The 22,678-nt window shown below is 47.5% G+C and overlaps 1 protein-coding gene across 1 annotated transcript; it reads right to left on the bottom strand.

Moving 5' to 3' along the window:
• Positions 1-564: 564 nt before the first annotated feature.
• Positions 565-7,189, bottom strand: LOC114805736 (kinesin-like protein KIF26B). The gene is made up of 4 exons (XM_029047642.2): positions 6,752-7,189; positions 5,428-6,331; positions 3,414-3,732; positions 565-593 (listed from the first exon to the last, which is right to left on the bottom strand). Exons 2-4 carry the CDS (start codon positions 5,488-5,490, stop codon positions 565-567), a joined length of 411 nt encoding a protein of 136 aa, XP_028903475.1. The 5' UTR covers positions 5,491-6,331; positions 6,752-7,189.
• Between the last annotated feature and the right edge of the window lie 15,489 nt (positions 7,190-22,678).

Below are 22,678 nucleotides of genomic sequence, written 5' to 3'. Positions count from 1 at the left end.
GCTCTCTGTACACCAGAGAATGTAGCAATTAACTGGCTAAAGTGGGTGACCTTTGGCTGCAATTAAACACCTGCCATTAATCTGAGTGTGCAACAACCAAATTTTTAAATCCTGAATGGCTTTTCCCAATGACACTGAAAAGGAATCTATGTACTCAAGGTTAAGAATCCACACCTCATTGCTAACAAAGAGCTAATCACAAGTGCCCTTGTTCTTGGTTGTGTGGTGCATATTTCTCTGCCCCAGGTGTCATGCTTCACTGCAAAGCTTCGCTTATAAAACAGAGGCTACTTACTTAGCAAACAAGTGTGGTGTTATGTTATATTCATGTGGGGGTTTAGTGACAGGGTGACTTCCCCAAGACAGGATTGTACACCAAGCACTGAGAAATCACAGCCAAAGGATACATACTTTAACAAGTTGATGTACATCTGCTAATATAATGGGGCTCCTGGAACACTAATTTCACAATAAATGTTTTCATCATTACTTGCATTTTGATGCAAATAAAAATGGGCAAATTTAGCTGACAAGCAGTATTGCTAATGAAATTTCCAAGCTCCTTTAAGAATAACCAAAATCCTGTAAGTCAGCTGAAATCATAAAACATGATGGGTGCATTTTAAGTTTCACAATTGGTTCCTTCTGGAGTTTGGAGGATTTTATGTTTTATGAAAATATATTGATTTACTACCTATGGGAACTCAAAAAAGAGTCATACTGCCTGTATACAGGGCCCTCTCCATAAAAGGATCCTTTAGAATGTTCTAAAAGATATTGTTGCCAAAGTCAAACAACCGTCCATCAGATGACCTTATGGTAGAGAACTTAATATTAGGATGGAATCTACTTCTGCCTACCTTAAAAGAGGTAGTCTTAGCTTTAGACCAATTTTAATCAAAGGGATTCAGAAGAAATTCTCTCCCCTTTCATTAAAATATACCAATCCAAAAGTTCGAGAACTTTAAACAAAGGTCTGCTCACCCGAAAGATAAGTCCTACAATCAGTGAATTCCTCAACAGTATTTGAGACCTTACTGTGTGCAGAGCACTGTACTAAGTGCTTAGGAGAGTGCAATTCAACAGAGTGGGTAGACAAGTTCCTGCCCACAATGAACTTGCAATCTAGAGAAGTCTATTACAAGAAGCTAATTTTCAAGTAAGCCTAAGTAAGGATTTTGCCAACTTTGAGGGTGGTGGCTTCTGTTGATGGTGAGTTCAACAGGCACAATGTTGCCTGAAAGTTGATAGCGGACACGAGGCAACCAATTTTGGTCGCTCCTGATCTCTACCAGTCAGGAACACAACTGCTTCCATTCAAATGTCCCATTGATTCGAAATTATGATATCCAATTGAATAAACCAAACTGGAACACCTCCACCACAATCAGTCCTTTTCCGTGATAACCTTCTGCCCTAACCACTGATGAAAACTCTTTGAAGTGGAAGAGTAAATATTATCATTTGATAGAATTTAGGATCAACAATGCAAACACAGTTGCACTGTGCTACATTCTAGGAGCTCAGATCCCATTCACAACACAACACTATCATGGTTACTATGGAGGAGTCCAGTGCTACCAGTTCTGTGAGCACTCAATCAGGAGAAGAGCTAGTAGCCTTCTTTTATTGCTGAATCTTCGGGGGCAACATAATAAAGTTAAACAAACAACACTGGTCGGTTCAGCATCCAAGATTGTGTGCCAGCTTGCTAGCATTGTGCAAGTGAGGATTTCAATGGATTGGGTCCAACCTGATAAAGCCTCTCTCCCAGAGCTTACTACAGTGCCTGCCACATAGTGAGCACTTAAATACCATTTAAGAAAAAAAAGAGGAGAGGTGGGAGAGAGAAAGGAGAGGAAAGAGAAAGAGAAGTCTGTCTAAATAGTCAACAGTATTTGTTGAGCATGTATTATGTGCAGAGCACTGTATTAAGTGCTTGGGAAAACAACAATACAGCAGACACATTCCCTGTCCACAATGAGTTTACAGTCTAGAGGAACAGGGGACCATTAACTTAAGTAGGTGAAGAAGTTCTGAAGTGCTTCTGAAAGTGTATTCTCCTCTTCCCACATCCACATCAAACATCCGCAAACCAGCCCTGGCACTTGTCTGCTGTGCGACCTTGGGCAAGTCACTTCACTTCTCTGGGCCTCAGTTCCCTTATCTGTAAAATGGGAATTAAGACTGTGAACCCCATGTGGGACATGGACTGATTAGCTTGTATCGACCCCAGTGCCTAGTACAGTGCCTGGCACCCAGTAAGCACTTGACAAATACTCTAATTTTTTTTTTAAATGATGCCAACACCTGTATGTAAGAGCAACATTGGGGAGGCCTGGAGAGGTACCCCACAAGGACAGGGTTATGCAAACAAATGGAGCCCAGGCCTGGTAGTCAGAAGGATCTAGGTTCGAATCCAGAGCTGCCAGTTGTTTGCTGTGTGCTCTTGGGCAAGTCACTTCACTGTGCCTCAGTTCCCTCATTTGGAAAATGGGGATTAAGACTGTGAGCCCCATGTGGGACAGGGCCTGGTTCAACCTGATTAGCATGCATCTACCCCAGCACCCAGAACCATACCCAGCACACAGATGCCATCTCCCTCTCCCTTCCACATCACCCTGATTTGTTCCCTTTGCTCTTCCCCCCCTCCCTGCACTACAACACATAAGTATATATCTTTCGTTTATTTTGAGGACTATCTTGTATTGCTATCCATCTCCCCCATCTAGACTGTGAGCTTGCTGTGGGAAGGATCTGTCTCCCCTTACTGCTGTACTGTCCTTTCCCAAGAGCTTCATACAGTGCTCGAAACACAGTAAGCGCTCAATAAATTTGACTGAGTAAATAAATATCAACTGCCTTTGGAAGGGTGCTGTGCCATGGGGAGTGTCCGCCCCCTCTCCCTGCCTGAGGTTGGGGCCCATGGAGGGACCGCTGCCTCAGGTCATTGAGCTGCCAGGGCCCTGCGGGTGGCTGGATGGATGGGTGGGTGCATCGTTTGGACTGTGAGTGGGTCACTGGGCAGGGATTGTCTCTGTAGCCGAATTGTACATTCCAAGCGCTTAGTACAGTGCTCTGCACATAGTAAGCGCTCAATAAATACTATTTAATGGATGGGTGGGTGGGTGGATGGATGGATGGATGGATGGATGGATGGATGGACGGACGGACGGACGGGGGGACGGGGGGCATGGGGGGCATGGGGGCATGGGGGGCATGGGGGCACGGACAGGTGGGTGGATAGGGGCGTGGATGGGTGGGTGGGGGCCTTACCTTTCCGGAGAAGGTCCCTGGGAGGAGCAGTTTGAGCGCCTGCCTCTTGAGCTCCACGAGTCGCGCGTTGCAGTTGTCGCACCAGACGCCGCGGTCGGAGCCCGGGGAGGAGCCGCCGCCGCTGCCGCTGCCGCTGCCGGAGCCGGAGCCGGAGCCGCTGCCGGAGCCCGGGGAGCCGGTGCCGAAGCCGGGGGACCCGCCCAGCGAGCCCGGGGAGCTGGTGCCGATGCCCGGCGACGCGGGGCCCGGCGACCCGGGGAAGGAGGTCGGGGACGAGGTGCCGGAGCCGGGCGACGGGGTCCCGGACGAGCCGAGCGCCGAGCCGGCCCCGTCGGGGGTGGGCCGCCGCCCCCCGCCCCGGGAATCCTCGTAGGCCTGGCGGAACCAGCTCTCCGGGGAGAAGGGGGCCGGGGCCGCCGCCACCGCCGCCGCCACCGGGGAGGCCGCTTCCTTCACCTGCACGGGACGAGGGGACGGGGACGGCACATCAGAAGCCCGGCCTTTCATCTTCCCCTCCTCCTCCCGCCCCCTGGCAACTTCGAGCACCGCCGCTCACTCGCTGCCAAATGCTCACCCCACCCCTGTCAATCTCGGCAGCCCCCGCGGCGGCGGCGGCCCGGGATCGAAAGAGCCTCGGTGGCCAACTCACTCCCCCTTCCCGGGGGAAAAGAAAAAGACCACAGCGCCGGGCTGGCCCTCGCCCACCAACCCGGCCCGACCGCGGGCCTGGGGGTCCGGAGGACCTGGGTTCGGATCCCGCCTCGGCTGGGGGGGGGGGTCCTTGGGCAAGTCCCTTCGCTTTCCTAGGCCTCAGTTCCCTCATCCGTAAAACGGTGATGAAGACTGGGGGCCCCTCCTGGAACGGGGACTGTGTCCAAGCCCATTTTCTTGGCTCCATCTGGGCTGGGTTTGATCCTCTTTCCTGCTATATGGTCCTTTCCCGAGCGCTTAGTACAGTGCTCTGCACACAGCAAACGCTCGATAAATAACGACCGAATGAATGATCCACCCCCAGTGCTTAGAACATTGCCTGGCACATACAGAGCGCTTAAAAGATACCACAATTATTATTGGGGGACAAGGGGTGTATCCCATCTGTTGTACTTTCCCAAGTGCTTGGTACCGTGCACTGCACACAGCGCTCGACAAACACGACCGAATGAACGATCCACCCTAGCGCTTGGTACAGGGCCTGGCACATACTGAGCGCTTAACAGATACCACAATTATTATTGGGGGGCAGGGACTGCGTCTCATCTGTTGTACTTTCCCAAGCGCTTACTACAGTGCTCTGCACACAGTCAGCGCTCGACAAATACGACTGAATGAACGATCCACCCTAGCGCTTGGTACAGGGCCTGGCACATACTGAGCGCTTAACAGATACCACAATCATTATGGAAGAGAGACTGTGTCCCATCTGTTGTACTTTCCCAAGCGCTTTGTACAGTGCTCTGCACAGCTTGCGCTTAATAAATACGACTGAATAGTTAGCTGGTACCTACCCCGGCGCTCAGTACAGTACCTGACACATAGTAAGCGATTAACCAATATTTTGGGAAAGGAAAAGTGCTCCGTTTCGGGGAGAGCCTGCATTTCTCAGCCCCTTCCCTCCCCCCACACCCACCGGGGCGAAAGGCGTGAAGTCCTTGCCTTCGCTCATTCCACGTGAAATGCTCCCGGCCCATCCCACGTATTTGCCAAAAGGCTACACCGGACGGGCTTGCAAAATCATTATAGGAGACAGCTGGGACGGCGGGGGGGAGAATAAAATAATTACACAATGCAGCTGACCGGCAAGACTGCCGGCGGCCCTGCAAAAGTTGAGGGGGAAAGTCTGCAAAAATAGAGCCTGGGAATAACGCGAAGGAGAGAGGCAGCGAGAAGCATAGATTGCGAGGGGACCCGTTCCGGCGCGTCACGCATGTTTCCACGCACTGGAGGGAACAGATGAGACCCTACCCGTGCTGTATACTAAACAGGCAAAGGGAGGAAAGCTCTGAACGCTAACATACAGCTTAATAAGGTTAAACCCATGTATCATTTGTCCCATGTCGGTTTACAAGGGGAAAAGGGAGGGAAGGGAATGCCTTCAACCCTTTGGCCCACATGGATTTAAAGCACCTCAGCGCTGCGTTCGTGAGAACTCACCCCATATTTTCGGCTTCTGGTCGTGATCGCGATCCTCTCTTTATTTCCAGCCACGGAATTCATGGCAGCCTCGCCCTCTTCCTCCTCCCCCACCCCCTACCTCCAAAAAAAATAATAATTTCTAGTTTTCCACGTTACATCCAAAAGAAATCTTCCGGCCCAGAAGGGTCCTCCCGCCGGATGCCGATGTCACCTCTGCTCTAGATGCAAACGTTTCCTCAAAAGGAAAAAGATCCCTAACCCCACAACCAACGGCACCAATTTTCAGCAAAGGTGGGGAGGTTCTCCAAATCGTTTCTGACTCCCTTCCGCCTCATCCATCGACATTCCTGATTTTCTCAGCACCAGCGACATCCAAATGGGTATTTCTCCGGGCCAAGCGGTACAGTTTTCCGCCAGAAATGGAATAAAACTGCGGAAGGGAGGGGGAGAAAAATCCAACGCACATCCGAGGTAGCTGTCGAGCGTTAGCGCAGGGCTGTGCCTCGCCTTGTCGGCAGACTTCTTCCCCACCCACCCCACTACCCTGGCTTCGCGGTGGAGTGGCAACTTCTTCCCTTCGCCAAGGTTTGTAAGTCAGTTATGAAGAAATCCTCTCCCCCCCAAAAAATTAAATAAATATGTGGCTCGAGACTGGGGGAGGAGCCTCTGATTGCCCGGGAGCTAATGTTGGTGCCGCTGCCCGTTGGTGGCTGACAGTCGAAGGCGCCGGGCTGAGCTGGCTGTGCGGGGAGCCTTGGCCGAGCTGCAGGGGCCGACAGCCGGGAGGCGGGGAGGGCTGGGCCGGTCCTGCGCCCCGGAGGGCTTCACCGCAGTCCCGGCGACGGCGGCGGCCGGGGATCCATTTTATTTTTCGGGCTCCAGGCCTGGCACCGCAGTGGGGAAGCTCCGCTTATTCCCCCTCCTGCAAGGGAAGCACGAAAGTAAATCGCATTCCTTCCGAGGAAATCACCGGTGAATGAAGGGCCGACCCCCCCGGGGGGCTGATGAGCCCCCTTCCGCCTGCTTGCCGAGGGGCACGGGGAGGCGGAGCGAGCCTGGCACACGGCCCCCACCCCCCGGGGGCAACGGGGGCGCCGAGCCCGCCCCGAGGCATCCCCACCAGCCCTTTGTTCTCTCGACCCTTCCGAGCCCCCCTCCCCTACCTCCCGTCCCCTTGAACCCCCATTCTCCTCTCTCCCCCCTGCAGCGGCGACCCTCCCCCCGATCCGATGGTTTAAGGACCGGTCCCTCCCCGGGGCCCTAAGCCCACCCCCCCCAAGAATGAGGAGGGTCTCCAGCCCGTGCCCCCCGCTCCGGAGGCAGGTCTCTGCACCCCACCCACCTTGCTGCCCCTTGGAGAAGAGGCTGGCAGCCTGGCACCGCACGTGGCCGGGGGCTTCTTCCACCTCGACCTTTAATGACTGTGGAATGGCATTTCCGCGGGTCGCAAGTTTCCACGTGCCGGGGGGAGGGAGCCCGCCTATGGCGGGTAGGATAGGGGTGCGAAGGATGCACAGAATTAAGGGGACTCCCACCCTCAGGCGTGGCAATAGTCACTTTAGTGGCTGTGACTCACGAGGCTCTGTACGGACCGCTCCTCGTCCACTAGGTTTAGCGCTGTTAATTAGAGGAGGGAAATCAAGTCAGCCCCCAGGCTCAGGTTCGCGCCCCTCCCGCTGCACACACCTTGCCGAACGGCGTTGATCGGCAGCCCCGAGGAGCTGCAAGGAATCTCATTGCTATTAGGGACGCGTGGCTCCTTATCAACCCCAATGCAGCGCATCTGCGCTCCCGAGATGAAATAGACGAGCTGGGAAAGCGGAAAAGAAAAAAAAAAAGAAAGGGGGAAAAAAAAAAAGACACCTTGCAGATTTGTCATGCTGAACGGAGTATGATTTGCATCTTAAAGCCGCGGGCTCCAACGCAAAGGGGCCTTTGGTGGGCTCGGAGCGCTCTCTGCTGCTCTACACATTCACTGCAGCACTCCCTGAGGAACCGGGATTTTTTAAAAAATTTTAGGTCCAGGGCTGGAATTTTTGACTGGACACCTCTCTTCAATCAATCGATCGTATTTATTGACCGCGTACTCTGTGCAGAGTATTGTACTAAGCGCTTGGGAGAGGACAACATAACAATATAACAGCGTCGGTGGACACGTTCCCTGCCCACGATTATTATTATGGTATTTGTTGAGTGTTTATTATATGCCAGGCACTGTACTGACCGCTGGGGTGGATACACGCAAATCGGGTTGGACACAGTCCCCGTCCCTTGACCATAAACCAGCCTTCAAATTTTCGTTATTGGTGGCCTCGTTACTGTTTATTTTTCCTGTGTCTTTCCGGTGGAGTGGGAGGGTTGGAAATAATAATAATAATAATGTTGGTATTTGTTAAGCGCTTACTATGTGCCAAGCACTGTTCTAAGCGCTGGGGTAGACATAGGGGAATCAGGTTGTCCCACGTGGGGCTCACAGTCTTAATCCCCATTTTACAGATGAGGTAACTGAGGCACCGAGAAGTTAAGTGACTTGCCCAAAGTCACACAGCTGACAAATGGACGAGGCGGGATTTGAACCCATGACCTATGACTCCAAAGCCCGTGCTCTTTCCACTGAGCCACGATGCTTCACATGGGAAATAATAGCCCAGCACAGAAGTAGCATTGTTTGTTCCCGGTTTGCTTTTGATTATTGTCCACCTGAGAAAAAAACAGTAGCAGCCACACGACCAGGATATAATAATATTCTTGCTGATTGGGGGGCATGGGGGGGAGAGGATCCTACACTAGGGATGCAGTGGTGATTTGTGCGTGAAGTCACTGACCTTCCAAACTCCAGGTGAGCAATATTTTTACTGTGTATGGAGTGTATTTAGAAGTTTTGCATCGTGGTAAAATCACAAAAAAAAGTAATTTGAGAAATAAGGCTACCCACGGTTTCAGTGTCCAGACCTCATTATTTAAAGGGTGCTTAACCCAAAATAAATAAGATATCCAAAAACTGAGGATGAAAATACAATTCCCAACTGCAAAGCCAAATGCCAAATCTGGACACAAAGACTAATTCTCTTTATATTTTCCTTTTAAAATCATTTCCCTATCAATCTAGGCAACATAATATCAACAGAGCCATGTCAGAAGGAGCAGGGCTTCTCCTTGAAAGACAATTAAAGCCGCTTACCCTGTCCATGTGGTGTCTTGATGAATATGCAGGAAATCTTTGCATATGATCTACTGGTATTCCCAGGACCATAGGATTGCCTGGTGGCCTGCCAAGAAGTTATTAGCAAACTGATAACTGTTTAATATCATTGCTCTATTGCGGGAGGGGAATAGAGTTACCCTACCTCAGGCCTAATAATCACGGTTCTCACCACAGGTTCCTTTTGGGTTGAAATTTCCTAATTTTTGATTGCAGCTCAAAATTATAATAGGGAGGAAAGGTCCAGAGACAGGGGTGTGGACCAAGTCTGTGTAGCTGATTTGGGGTTTGATGAATTAGGAGGAGGGGGAGGAGAGGCATTTATTGAGCACCCAATGCATGCAAAGCACATACTAAATGCTTGGAAAGTACAATACAAGCAAGAGACAGTTTCACTACCCACAAGAATCACACCCTAAATGGAGGAGGTACATAGAAATATTTAGGGAGCAAGTCATAAATAATTGAATGGGCCGTTGAATAAATGTTTGTTCATAAAGTACATAAAGTACATAAGAGAAGGTGGGGGGTGTAGCAGGAGTTGGAAAAGGCAGGAAGAGACATGTTTCCATCTCCTCCCACCCCTTCCATATTGCTGCTGTCCAGCTGGGCAGAGGTGAGAAGAGTGGGGAAGGAGCAGTAGCCACAGCAGAAGATGGAACCCTGGTAGCAGCCTTCACCTATTTTCCACCCCTGTTCCCCCCATCCCAGGTTCCTGCCACCCACAGGAGTCTCAACACCACCTAGACACCTGGTCCAGGCCTGGATTCAGGCCTCAAGGTACCTCTACACAGCTGCGGCCAACAATGAGCAGTGTGGCCTGGTGGAAAGAGCACAGGCCTGGGAGTTACAGGACTTGGGTTCTAATGTGGACTCCACCACTTGCTTGCTGGGTGACCCTGAGCAAGACACTCAATTTCTCCGTGTCTCAGTTTCCTCATCTGTAAATTGGGGGTTACATTCCTGTCCTCCTTCCTGCTTAGATGGTGGGGCAGGGACTGGGTCTGACCTGATTACCTTGTTTTTACCCCAGCCCACTGTACAGTGCTTGACACACAATAAGTACACTTAAAAACCACAATTATTACCAATCCACTCTACTGGATGGGAGTGATGGGGGTGGGGGGCATTGAGAGAATCATCACGGGGGCTGTTGCGTTTGCTACTTGAAATGCCTGCCACCATTTTTGAATTTTGCCTTTGGCTAACATGTTCTTCCTGAAATTAGAGTTAAGGTTTCTATAGCAATATCAGCATGACTACCTTAGTTTCAAATGAATACAAAACATTAAAAGCATTTGTGCAGTCTTTGTAACTTTCCCCACAGTCTTTAGAGTCACTTCATCAGTTTAAATTCCTCGTCATTACCTGTGTCAGAGTCGATACAGTTCTCCTCAGTTCAAGGTTAGGGAAACCAAGTCACAAATAAATTATTATCAAGGAAAGATTTAATGCTGAAGGCCCTGAGATCCGTGGTCTTGAGGACAAACCTCAGGATTCTTCAATAGGGTCTCTACCAATCCTAAATATGACACATGCTGGGAAGGTGGAGGATGAAATTACTAACGGCTGCTAATTTATGTCAGATTCACAGATAGCTAGGGAGCAACTAAAATGACATCCATCTTCAAGATGGCATAGTTGAGGGGGGGTGGTAGGGGCGGTGGACTCAATGTTGGTTTCCACTCATAAATCTAAGGCCAACTGCAATACCCCAGTAAGCTGAATGGAACCGATACTGAGGGAGAAAATGCACCTAAAAGTTCAAATGGTAATGGAATCATGAGCAACAAACAGGCCGGTCTTAGAAAGAACACAATGTGCTGAGTAGCCTTAATTGCCTTTTTGTCAGTCACATGATTAATGGATGAAGGGAACCCATTAGATGAAGAGAATCTTGAATTTTAGAAAAGCATTTGCAATGAAATCTTATGAAATCTCACTCTCGAACTCAGTTTGAGTTAGAGTGGAGCACGGTCACGTGGCGTGAAAAAACTAGGAGACAATGATAAATGGAGAAAAATCTGGTGACAAAATTGTCTGGTTGAGAGACCCCAGGGATCGGGATTGGGCCTGGTTTTATTTAGCATCTTCATTAATGATCTTCAAAAGGGAGAGAGTAAACAGCATGTTAATGAAATTCACAGATGAATCTAAATTAGGAGGTGTTGCCAACATCAGTAAAGGCAGAGAAATAACACAAGGAAGCCCATGGAGCTAGAAAGAATGAGCAGAATAAAAAAATCAAAATGGGATGTGGGCCAAGGACACGCAAAATGCCTTCATCTGGGGAAATGCACCCTAGAACACAGTTTTCTGAGAGGAGGTTTTTGTATAGCAGAATTAATGCCAAGAGAGGCAGGGGAGTGTTAATGAGCTGAAAATTACACATAAATTCTCAACACATTTGGTCAAACTCACCTCTTTCGTGAAATCTTTTCTAGACTAGTGCACACCCAAACTCACTCACTCCAGAAAATCCCTCCCAAGGCTTCATGCTTTTAATCTTTCCAGTTGCTTAGTACTTAAGGGCATTTCTAGGAGGCTTTTATTGCCATTGTTCTTGCCTGTCCGTCTCCCCGATTAGACTGTAAGCCCGTCAAAAGGCAGGGACTGTCTCTATCTGTTGCCGACTTGTTCATTCCAAGCGCTTAGTACAGTGCTCTGCACATAGTAAGCGCTCAATAAATACTATTGAATGAATGAATGATCTTGTTTTTGTAGAATTGATATTTCTGTCCCCTTTAGATTTTAATCAATTAGATTATGAGCTTCCCCATCCTTGAGGCAGAGGGACCCTATCTAATTCCCACCCATATATCTTCCCCAGCATTTAGTATAGTGCTCTGCGCACAGAAAAAGCTTTATACTATTACAACTACTACTACTAGGAAAACCCTCCAAGAACTGTAATTGGTTTGCATTGTTATCTTGGACTGTTGACCTTATAATTTCTTGTTTTGTACATCACTGATATCTTTCAAGATATCTTTCTGTTTACCATCATCTGATTACCTTGTAATTACCCCAGTAAATTAGTAAATGATCAACTGGTCTTATTTCTTGAAGGCCTATTGTGTGCAGAGGACTGTATTAAGCTCTTGGAAGGCTGCAGTAGAATCAGTAGGCTTGATCTCTGCTCTCAAGGAGCTTCCAGTATAATAGGAGAGACAGACAGTGGAATGAATTACATGATGAGGGATGTGTACATAAGTGCTAAAATTAGAATTGAAGATAATAAAACAGGTAAATTCAAAATCAACTGTTGTGTGGGGAGTCCTCCTGGAAGAGACAAAATTTCAGAAGGGCAGGGACTGTGTCTGTTATATTTTTCTACTGTACTCTGACAAGGATTTAGTACAGTGTTTTGCACACAGTAAATGCTCAATAAATATGATTGACTGACTGACTGCTGTTCTCCCTCCTACTTGGACTGTGGGACCTGAATATCTTGGATTTACTTCAGTGCTTAGTACAGTGCTTGGCATATAATAAGCGCTTAATAAGTACCATAATAGGTATTATTATCAGCACTATCCTTCCCCCTTCAGGGGGGCAGTTAAACCTCCTGGCCAGGAACCTGACACCAGGACCGGAGGGTCACAGAAGCGGCATGGCCTAGTAGATAGAGCCCAGGCCTGGGAGTCCGAAGGACCTGGGTTCTAATCCTGGCTCCTCCACCTATCTGCTGTGTTACCTTGGGCAAGTCACTTCACTTCTCTGGGCCTCAGTTACCTCATTTGTAAAATGGGGATTAAGAATGTAAACCCCACATGGTGCAGGGACTGTATCTAACCTGACTAGCTTGTATCTACCCCATTGCTCAGAACAGTGCTTGATACATAGTAAAGTGCTTGAAAAATATCATCATCATCATCATCATCAGTTACAGGAGTCCCTGTATCCCCACAAACTGCCTGGAGCCAGGGAGGCTGATGGTATTGACTGAGATCTCCCTAACCTGCAAGGGACCTAGGGCATATGGCCTCTCTTCCCCAACTTCCCTTTTCCCTCTGCTTTGAGGGGCATGAGGTCATATGGAAGAGACATGATGTCACATGAGAGGGTTTCCATTTAAATGGGTCAAACATCTCAAAAGCCTACATTCCAACCTTTGACATGCATTCATTTGTAGACTGCTTCAAAATAAAGACAACTTTTTGTCAACTAGAAACAGCTAGTAGCTTCCAGAACATATTAATTCCTCTGAATTTGCTGAAAGGAAGGGGAGGCGTTGTTCTGGGGAAATTCCAAAGTAATATCATAGTGCAATAGTCATATTTTTATAAAGACCATTCTGTCATTATTTAGAATTTTAGAATAAACACAGGGGGTGGCAATTTGCTTTGGCCCTGCGTGTGGCAAAGTGATAAATCTGCACCGAAACAGAACCTTCCCTGACCCTAAAGCCGCTCCTATATGAACCCTTGGTCTCTAGACACTCTACCCTAGGGGAATGGCACTTGGAAAAACCCAACTTTGATTCCTCGGGAAAATGCATCTAATTTGAAACCAAGCTTGGCTCTCCAACTTGTGCCCCTTACCCGTAGCATGTCTGCCCTTCCTGCCTGCAATCTTTGTGCAGACTTCATCAGGAAATCCCCCATGTTTAAAGCAAGATCCTCACAGTAGAGGCAAACTCCTTCCTAACCCATACATGGTAGAAAATACACATTCACAGTCTGCCTTGCAGTTCAGAGACTAGCCTTTTGTCCTGGGAGAGCATCTGTTTCATTTATCGGCATCTGATCGGAAGAATTTTCGTCTGTTGGATTGGAGCTAGGTAATCTGTCAGTGAATGGATTCTGGAAAATGTCAGAGTCACATTTCTCTCCTTGATATACATCTGCTGCATAGTGATAATGTTATCCCATGCCAAATCCAGCAGGATAGTGACAAGATAGTGTAGCCTTTGCTTTTTAATATGTTTTTGGTCGTGCTTTCTGCCTCTTAACTCTTTATGTAAGCTTTCCTCAGCATGGCCTAATGGATAGAGCACAGGCCTGGGAGTCAGAAGGACCTGGGTTCCAATCCCAACTCTGCCTCTTGTCTGCTATGTGAGCTTGGGCAAGTCACTTCAGTTCTTTGTGCCCCAGTTCCCTCCTCTGTAAAATAAGGATTAAGACTGTGAGGAAGGGCAGACGTGCTATGGGTAAGGGGCACAAGTTGGAGAGCCAAGCTTGGTCTCAAATTAGATGCATTTTCCCGAGGAATCAAAGTTGGGTTTTTCCAAGAGCCATGTGGGACTTGGATTGGGTCCGACATGATGATCTTGTACCTACCCCACTACTTAGTACAGTGCTTGGCACATATTAAATACTTAAATATAATGATAATAAAAATAATAATAATAATCTTATAAAATAATAATAATAATCTTACTCCCCCTGTGTTTAATTGGGACAGGTGACCTTCAAACTTCAGTGACTGCCTTTTTCTCCTCAGGTGGTGGGAGTTGGGAAATAACAATTTCATGATCCCCCTTCATGATTTGATAAACTACACCCAGGCTTGAGTAGGTGCTGGTCTGCATTGCTTTTGCTGGGAGGACTGGTTTTGACTATCTCTTTTGATCGCTCTCCATCTGTTGGGGTCAGGTAGGCAAGTAAGTAGTCAGTCAATCGAATTTACTGAGCACTTACTGTGTGCAGAGCACTGGACTTGGGAGAGGACAATACAACAATATAACAGACACATTCCTTGTCCACAATGAGCTGACGGTCTAGAGGGAGAGACAGAATTTAATAATATAACAGTTGTTAGCCTCGTTCCCTTTCCACAAGGAGCTTACAGCCTAGAATATCTAATGCCTTTACCGAGAGACCAACACAAAGAACTGAAAAGTGTTAAAATTATCTTTACTAAAGTTTGCTGACCTAGGGTCTCTCAGACACCATGGGCTTAACCACCCTGTCACTTCCCTAATTTTAACTGTTGTGAAAAATAAATAAACCCTGGGTTTCTTGTTTATTGCTTTCTAATGGAATGAAACTTGGGTTAATTAGCCATTAGTGTTATGCTTGAATCTGTAGTTGGTGAGGAGTTATTAAAGTCATAAAGAGCGAGAAGTTAATTTAAGCAGAAATCATTACCGCGATTTAGACAGAAGTTCAAATTATTTTATATTTGTTAATTAGAAGTGTTCACAATAATGAGTCTGCAAACCCATCCAGAGTCATGGTTTATTCTTGTTCTTCAGCATCAGTGGGCTGCCTGCATTTTCTCGGGGTTCATGCCAAGTTGGAGTCTGTTCACTCCTACTTCAATGAGCTGAGGATTCAGGTTTGTGATCTTGACAGATCCAGAGAGAACAGGATGGCTCCCGATCGATCACTGCTAACGTCTGTCTCCTCGCCATGACCAAGAGCCACGGATCAAAAACAAAAATTCCTTTAAGCAGAACAGGAAGCAGACAATGCAGGATGGTTTTTTTGGGGTGCAGCAGGTGCAGTGAATAAAAGAAAGCAGGGGCCTGGACAGAGTGCTGCTTCCTTCCCCCATCCGGGCTGTGGCCTAAATAATAATAATGGTACTTGTTAAGCACTTATTACGTACCAAGTACTGTTCTAAGCACGGGGGAAGGTACGAGATAATCAGGTTGGACCCAGTCCCTGTCCCACATGGGGCACACAGTCTTGATTCCCATTTTACAGATGAGGTAACTAAGGCCCGGAGAAGTGAAGTGACTTGCCCAAGGTCACAAAGCAGACAAGTGACAGAACTAGGATTAGAACCCACGTCCTTCGGACTCCTAGGCCCGGGCTTTCTCCACTAGGTCACACTGCTTCTCCTGAGCCCTGTTTCTGGTCAATCGATCAATCAATCATATTCTGATGCAGAAATAGCCCCTAGGGAGGGGAAAGCCAGAGAGGATGTGGCTTGAGATCCCTGCAAACCCTCTCAGAGCCAAAAAATGCAACCAATAGGAGGTCACCAGGTGACGGGGGAGCAGTGAGAAATAATCAGAGGTTAAATGAGTCAACCCTGGTTGTCATTATTATCATTATTATTATTGTTGTCATTATTACTATTGTACAGGGAAAGAGCCAATCAAAAAGTGAAGAAGCCAAGGCACTGGGACCTTGGTGGGAAGAAAACAGATCAACAGATATCAAAGTTTAGTCAGGTGCAGCAAGGTGGAATGGATAAAGTACAGGCCCTGGAGTCAGAAGTCATGGGTTCTAATTCCAGCTCTACCGCTTGTCTGCTCTGTGCCTTTGGGCAAATCACTTCACTTCTCAGGGGCTCAGTTCCCTCATCTGCAAATTGGGGATTGAAACTGTGAGTCCCAGATGTGACAGAGACTGTGCCCAACCTGATTTACTTGTATCCACCCCAACGCTTAGTACAGTGCCTGGCATCGAGTAAACACTTAAATACCGCAATGATTATTATTATTATATCAATTCAACCGGGCGCCAAGTGGGGCCACTGGCAGAAAGAGTCTGGGAACTAGAGTCCCAGCCACCAGACGCCACTCCCTGCCCTCCTCGCCCTCTGTGACTCATGGTCTGGTAAGCCGGGCTAGCGATCCCTGGGCTGATGGAAGGGTAGAAGCTCAGCCATTCACCACCGCCTCCTCCTCCTTCACCCAGCCGGCTGGCTAGAGTCCGCCCAAGCCCCACGGTTCCACGACATCTGCACCCTACCACTCGTGCAGCTCTGCAGCAGTGGTGGCCTCTGCTCCCACCAATGAGCTATTTGGGGGGCTCCATGTGGGATGGGGATTGTGTCTGACCTGATTAACTTGTATCTACCCCAGCATCTAGAACCGTGCTTGACACACAGTAAGCACTTAAATACCATTTTTTTAAAGATTTCTTTTTAGGAGGGCTCTGCCTTGAGGAAAGAATTAGGAGGGTTACCTTTATACACACTATCTTATTTTCTGAGTTTATTCTTCCTTACTGTGTATCACTGTGAGTCATGCTTTCAAAATTGCATCAATAGCAAGGATTGACAATGTTAATTTTTTGACCAGTGCTGGTCGGTTTGCAACACGTCTCATTAGTATGCCATAGCGCTGTTAAATTGAATCCAACCCCTCCACTTCCACCCAAAAGCAAGAAAGGCAGATTAATTGGGACAGAAATAGGAAGGAAACTGCTAATGTAAACACTGAAAGTCAGTAGGTAAGAAAAAGGCTAAAAAAATTATACAAAGAAAATCCAAAAAAACCCCTTCTGGAGTGTGGATTTGATGGCAGACTAACTCGTTATGGGCAGGGAACATATCTGGTAATTCTGTTGCATTGTACTTTCCCAAATGCTTAGTACAGTACTCAAATACCATTGATTGATTAAGGAGGTGGGGCTAGGCTGAGCTCCAGAAGGGAAGGGAGGAATTCAGACAAGGCAAGGAGGGCTTCTGAAGGTGGTCAGCTACATAGACCTTAAGTAAATCCTCGAGCTCCCCTTTTTTTATTGTATTTGTTAAGCATTTACTATGTGCCAGGCACTGTACTAAAATGCTAGATACAAGGTCATTAGGTTGGACACAGTCCATGTCCCACATGGGGCTCATAGTCATCATCCCCATTTTACAGATGAGGCAACTGAGGCACAAAGAAGTGAAGTGACTTGCTCAAGATCACACAACAGACAAGGGGAGGGGCAGAATTAGAACCCAGGTCCTTCTGACTCACAGGCCTGTGTTCTTTCCATTAGGCCACACTGCTTCCCCCAGCAGGGCCAGTAAAACATATGACCTCCCACTGCACTCTCTGCCCACAACTGCTCCCTTCAGGACTCAGGGACCCAATGAGTAAATAACAGCCAATCTACAAAGTATGTGGAAAAGCCCTAGAGAGAGTGAGGAGAACCACGTTTCAGCTAAAATTTGAATTTGCTTAGAGATTATCAGTAGTACTAGGATTTAAGGGTTACAATGTGCAGACCACAGCACTAAGTACTGGGGAGAATACTCAGGTGGGTAATAGACATGGTCCCTGTAGCTTGGGCAGGGAAGGAGCGCTAAAAATTGAAGCAGTACATTGTCTACAAAAGATTAAAAAACTTCTGCCTTTGAAAAATCAGCCTCTTAAGGGTCTACTCTTCTAATATTGATTGAAAACAACTGTCTCCATGGTCCAGCTTCTCCCCTTTTCCCAGAATTTTAGGCAGCTGCCTCTCCTAAGCGGGAAGACTGCCAGCATCCTCACCTGCGATCGCCTCTCTCCCTCCCGGTACCTTCTCCACCGCCAGCTCCAGCCTTGCTGAGATGACTGATGCCATCCTCCTTCTGCTACGGATCCTCCTCCTAACTCTCTCCTGCCCCAGCGGGTTGGGGGTGTGGGGGTGACTCAGAGGAGTCCGATCCCTCCCCACTGGGTCAATGGGCGAGCTCTCCTGGTTGGGACTCCTCTGCTCTATGGAAGAATAGGGCCAGTAGGATAGGTGGGTGCTCTCGTCCTTTGGCTCAGGCAAGAGGGGGAAACGGGTTGAAGATAGACACAAACATACACACACACAAACCCACCATCTTCCCCACAACTCTGCTCCCTCCAAAGATGATGGAGAAGGTTGTGTATTAGAGCTGAATCTGTCTCTTTCTCTCTCTCTCTCTCTCTCTCTCTCACACACACACACACACACACACACACTCTCTCACACTCTAGAGGACAATAATAATAATAATTGTGGTATTTGTTAAGTGTTTCCTAGGTGCCAAGCACTGTACTAAATACTGGGGTGGATACAAGCAAATTGTTGTTAATTTAATTAATTTAATGATAGTATTTGTTAAGTGCTTACTATGTCCCAGGCACTGTATTAAGTGCTGGATGAATACAAGCAAATTGGGTTGGACACAGTCCCTGTCCCATATGGGGCGCACAGTCTCAATCCCCATTTTGCAGATGAGGTAAAACTGGGCCCCAGAGAAGTGAAGTGACTTGCCCAAAGTCACCCAACAGACAAGTGGTGGGCGGAGCCATTTGGAGCTCTGCCCGAGGGTATGTGCCTTACTGGAAGCCACAGGGTGAGTCAGGGGGCAAAGCTGGGGTGAGAATTCAATAGCTCAGTCTCCCAGGCCTGTTCATGGAACATTGAATCATACTGCCTCCCCAGGTCTGCAAGCTAAGAACTGAGTTGGCTCTTACCTAACTTTAGAGCTCATTTCATATTCCTGGTGGATAAGTCCACTCAGACATGACTGCAGTCACCGCCCAATATCCTCTCCACATACATCTCTAAACCCTCTTCCTTTTCTAATCCTCCTTCAAGACTCCCCTTTTAGGAGGAGTTTGGGGAGTGACTTTGCTCCTCCATTAAGATCACATGGCCTAATGGAAAGAGCATGGGCCTGGAAGTCAGAGGACCTGACTTCTAATCTCGAGTTTTCACTTGCCTGCTGTGTGACCTTGGGCAAACCACTTAACTTCTCTGTACTTCAGTTACCTCATCTGCCTAATGAGGATTAAATCCTCCTCCCTCTCACTTAGAATGTGAACCCTATGCAGGACACCTGGTTATCTTTTATCTACCCCAGAGCTTAGTACAGTGTCTAGAACATAGTAAATACCCAAGTACCATTTTTTAAAAATCCCTAAGCAATTTCACCAACAGCCATGTCACAGCCAACCTTATTATGTGAATATCCTCTCTTTCCCTCCAAGGCTTCTTCATCTTTCTTCATGGGTTCTGCGTGTCCACTGGCTTTAGATGAGAAGTCTAGTATCTAGTCTAGTCTAGTATCGAGCAAGCACTGTCTCATTCTAGACCTCATCATGCTGCTAGGTCATTAAACTCGAAGTCCTTTAAAGGTATCTCAGAATTGTCTTCCCAGCCACAAGATTGTACTTGCTATCCACATGCTTTCAGTGATGGCCTATTACAGTTAGTCAGGGAGGAACCAGAACAGAGTATATAATGCATTATTACCCCCTGACACTTCTCAAGCAATCAGGAATGTGCTGGGATAGAAAGAGGCACACTAAAACACACCAAATGTTCACAGGCTACTAGGTGCAGAGACTATGATAAATAAACATAGCCACCAAAACTCAGGTGAATTTCCTTAAATCCTCTAGACTGTAAGATCATTGTAAGCAAGGAATGTGTCTACCAACTCCACTTAATACAGTGCTTAATACACTTAACACAGTCACTTAATATAGTGCTTTGGACACAGTGAGAACTTGATAAATATGACTGATTGATACTAAGCTCTGAGTACGTATACATACTCACAGCTCAGGACACCCAACATGATTTCTAGAACATGGCCCTGCAGGAAGAGATGAAGGAAGGGCACCTTTCCTGAATTTTAAGGCTTAGCCCAGTTTGCTGATTTGGTCTCGTTCCAAGCGACTTCTGGGAATTGAAGTTTTCAGGCAGCAGGCACGAGAGGGGCCTTTTTTTTCTTTTTCCCCTTCAGTCCCTTCATTTCAGCTCTGCCTGTCAATATTTTCTCAGCTAGACTTCAACAGTCAATCAATCAATGGTATTTATTGAGTGCTTACGACATGTAGAGCACTGTATTAAGTACTTGGGAAAGTACAACAGAATTTTCAGACATGTTCCCTGTCCAGAATGAGCACACATCAATCACCATGGAATCATAGAGCTGGAAGAGATCTAAACAAACCACCAACCTACTCCATCTCTGTAGACTGTAAGCTCCTAGTGGACAGGGATTACATCTAACAACTTTGTTGTATTGTACTTTCCCAAGCCAAGAGAAGCAGCATGGGCCAGTGGCTAGAGCACAGGCCTGGAACTCAGAAGGACCTGGGATCTAATCCCATCTTTGCCACTGAGACCTTGCACAAATCACTTCCCTTCTCTGTGCCTCAGTTATTTCATCTGTAAAATAAGGATTAAGTCTGTGAGCCCCAAATGGGACATGTATTGTGTCCAGCTTGACTAGCTCCTATCTACTCCTAGTGCTTAGTACAGTGGCTGGCACATAGCAAGTGCTTATAAACCATATTTTTAAAAAACCTTAATACAGTACTCTGTATGTAGGAAGTGCTCAATAATGGAAAGAGCCCAGTCTTGGGAGTCAGAGGTCATGGGTTCAAATCCCAGGTCTGCCACTTGTCAGCTGTGTGACTGTGGGCAAGTCACTTCACTTCTCTGTGCCTCAGTTACCTCATCTGTAAAATGGGGATTAACCGTGAGCCTCACATGGGACAACCTGATTATCCTGTATCTACCCCAGCGCTTAGAACAGTGCTTGGCACATAGCACTTAACAAATACCAACATTACTATTAAATACCATCACCTGATTGATTGGTCCAAGCCAGCTTGCTCTTCTTGACTTCTCCAGAATTTCCAGCAATGGAAATTCTTCAAACCCCTCTTGGAAGTCTGTTCCAGCTAATTCACTCTTAATAGGCTCCTCATAACAAAGTTCTCTCAATCAATCATATTTATTGAGCACTTACTGTGTGCAGAGCACTTGAGTAAGCATGGGGAGGAGCCCTAGGGCTTGTGAAGCAAAGATTGTGCAATCCAAAGGGAGAGGGGGGAACAGGAAGGAGAAAGATTGCTGGGCTTGGAATGACTTGTGGATTGAGAGGTATATACTATCCCAGAGGTGAGACATCTTTGTTCCCAGATCAGTCAGTCAGTTAATCTGCCCTGGAATGGAGACATGCTAAAAGTTCTGGATTGGCAGCCCTCAGTCTCTGAGCTGTTCCTTTGCAACTGCCACAGTGCTCAGGGCAGAGTAAGCACCTAATAAATACCCTTGTCTCTTAATCAATCAATCCTCTGCAAAGATAATGTGGCCAGTCATTCTGGTGGTTCATAGCCCCCCCCCCCCCCCCCCCCCCCCGTGACCTTTCCCCTTCCTTCCCAATCCAACAGCTCAGAGCATCTGGGGAAGCTAAAACATCTGTACAATGTGCCTCACACACGCTAACAAGTACTATAAGGTGTGGGTGGCAGGTTGGGGAGGTGAGGGATGTGCAGAGGAGGTGGGGGTAAGAGGGGGATTTGGAGGGTGGAGGATTGTTAAATATGGAAGATCAAAGAGCAGCTCACAGGTACTGCCAGGGGAAAAGTACAAGCAAAGCTCTGATCTCAGTACCCTTCACCACCCTGCTAATGCTGCTTTTTCAACTCGGTGCCCCCATGATAATAATGATCGGCATCTGTTAAGCGCTTACTGTGCACTAAGTGCTGGGTAGAGACCATATAAGCAGATCAAACAGAGTCCTTGTCCAACATGGGGCTCACAGTGTAAGAGAGAGAGGGAACAGGTATCTTAACCCCATTTTTACAGATGAGGAAACTGAGGCACACAAAAGTTAAGTGAGTTGTCCAAGAGGACACACTAACCGTCAAAGCCAGGATTAGAAACAGCACCTTTGGACTCCGAGTGTGCACATCTGTAAGAGGGTCTCTTCAGGACCTGGACCTTCATCCTTTCTCATCCTCCTTGAGTAAGGGTAAGGAAATTCACAGGGTTTGTGGAGCAAAGATAGTCAAATCCAAAAAGAGAGGGGAGGACAGGACGTAGGGAGATTATCCATTGCTGTTTTACTGTCAGTTGAATGGTATGGTAGACAGGGAGCTGTACTGTCTCAGAGCTGAGATATCTCTGTTCCCAGATCAGTCGATCAATCAGTGGTATTTACTGTGCGCTTACTGAGTGCAGGGTACTATATTAGCACTTGGGAGAATATAATACATTACCACTGGTAGCCACAATCCCTGCCCTCAAGGAACTCACAATATAGAGCTCATTACTAGTCTCCTCCCTTCCCCCTTGGCTTTTGCCACAGTTACATCCCTTTTGCCTCGTCTCCCAGTTCCTGCATCTGATTTTCCACCAGCCCTTCCTATCATTCTTGTACTCATCCATCTCTGACTTGTCCCCATCTCCCACAAGTACCTTTTTGTCCAGACTGCAACATGGGCGTAGCGGAGGAAGGAGGGGCGAGCTGGAATGAAGTCTTGAGCTGATGGTGTAGTGGGCCCCTCTAGCCAGAAAAGACCCTTTCCAGCTGCCTGCAGGGTGAGTACAGACGCCTACCCGCTGGAGAACTTGTTGGGTACATTTTCAGCCCTTAATACGAGCCATGGTGGAGTTACAATCAGAGCAGTGACAACTAGAA

This window comes from Ornithorhynchus anatinus, chromosome 19 (genome assembly GCF_004115215.2).
Source record: "Ornithorhynchus anatinus isolate Pmale09 chromosome 19, mOrnAna1.pri.v4, whole genome shotgun sequence".
Taxonomy (NCBI): Eukaryota; Metazoa; Chordata; class Mammalia; order Monotremata; family Ornithorhynchidae; genus Ornithorhynchus; species Ornithorhynchus anatinus.
Note: the sequence above shows the minus strand (reverse complement) of the source record. Positions and strands in the feature narration are given on the sequence as shown.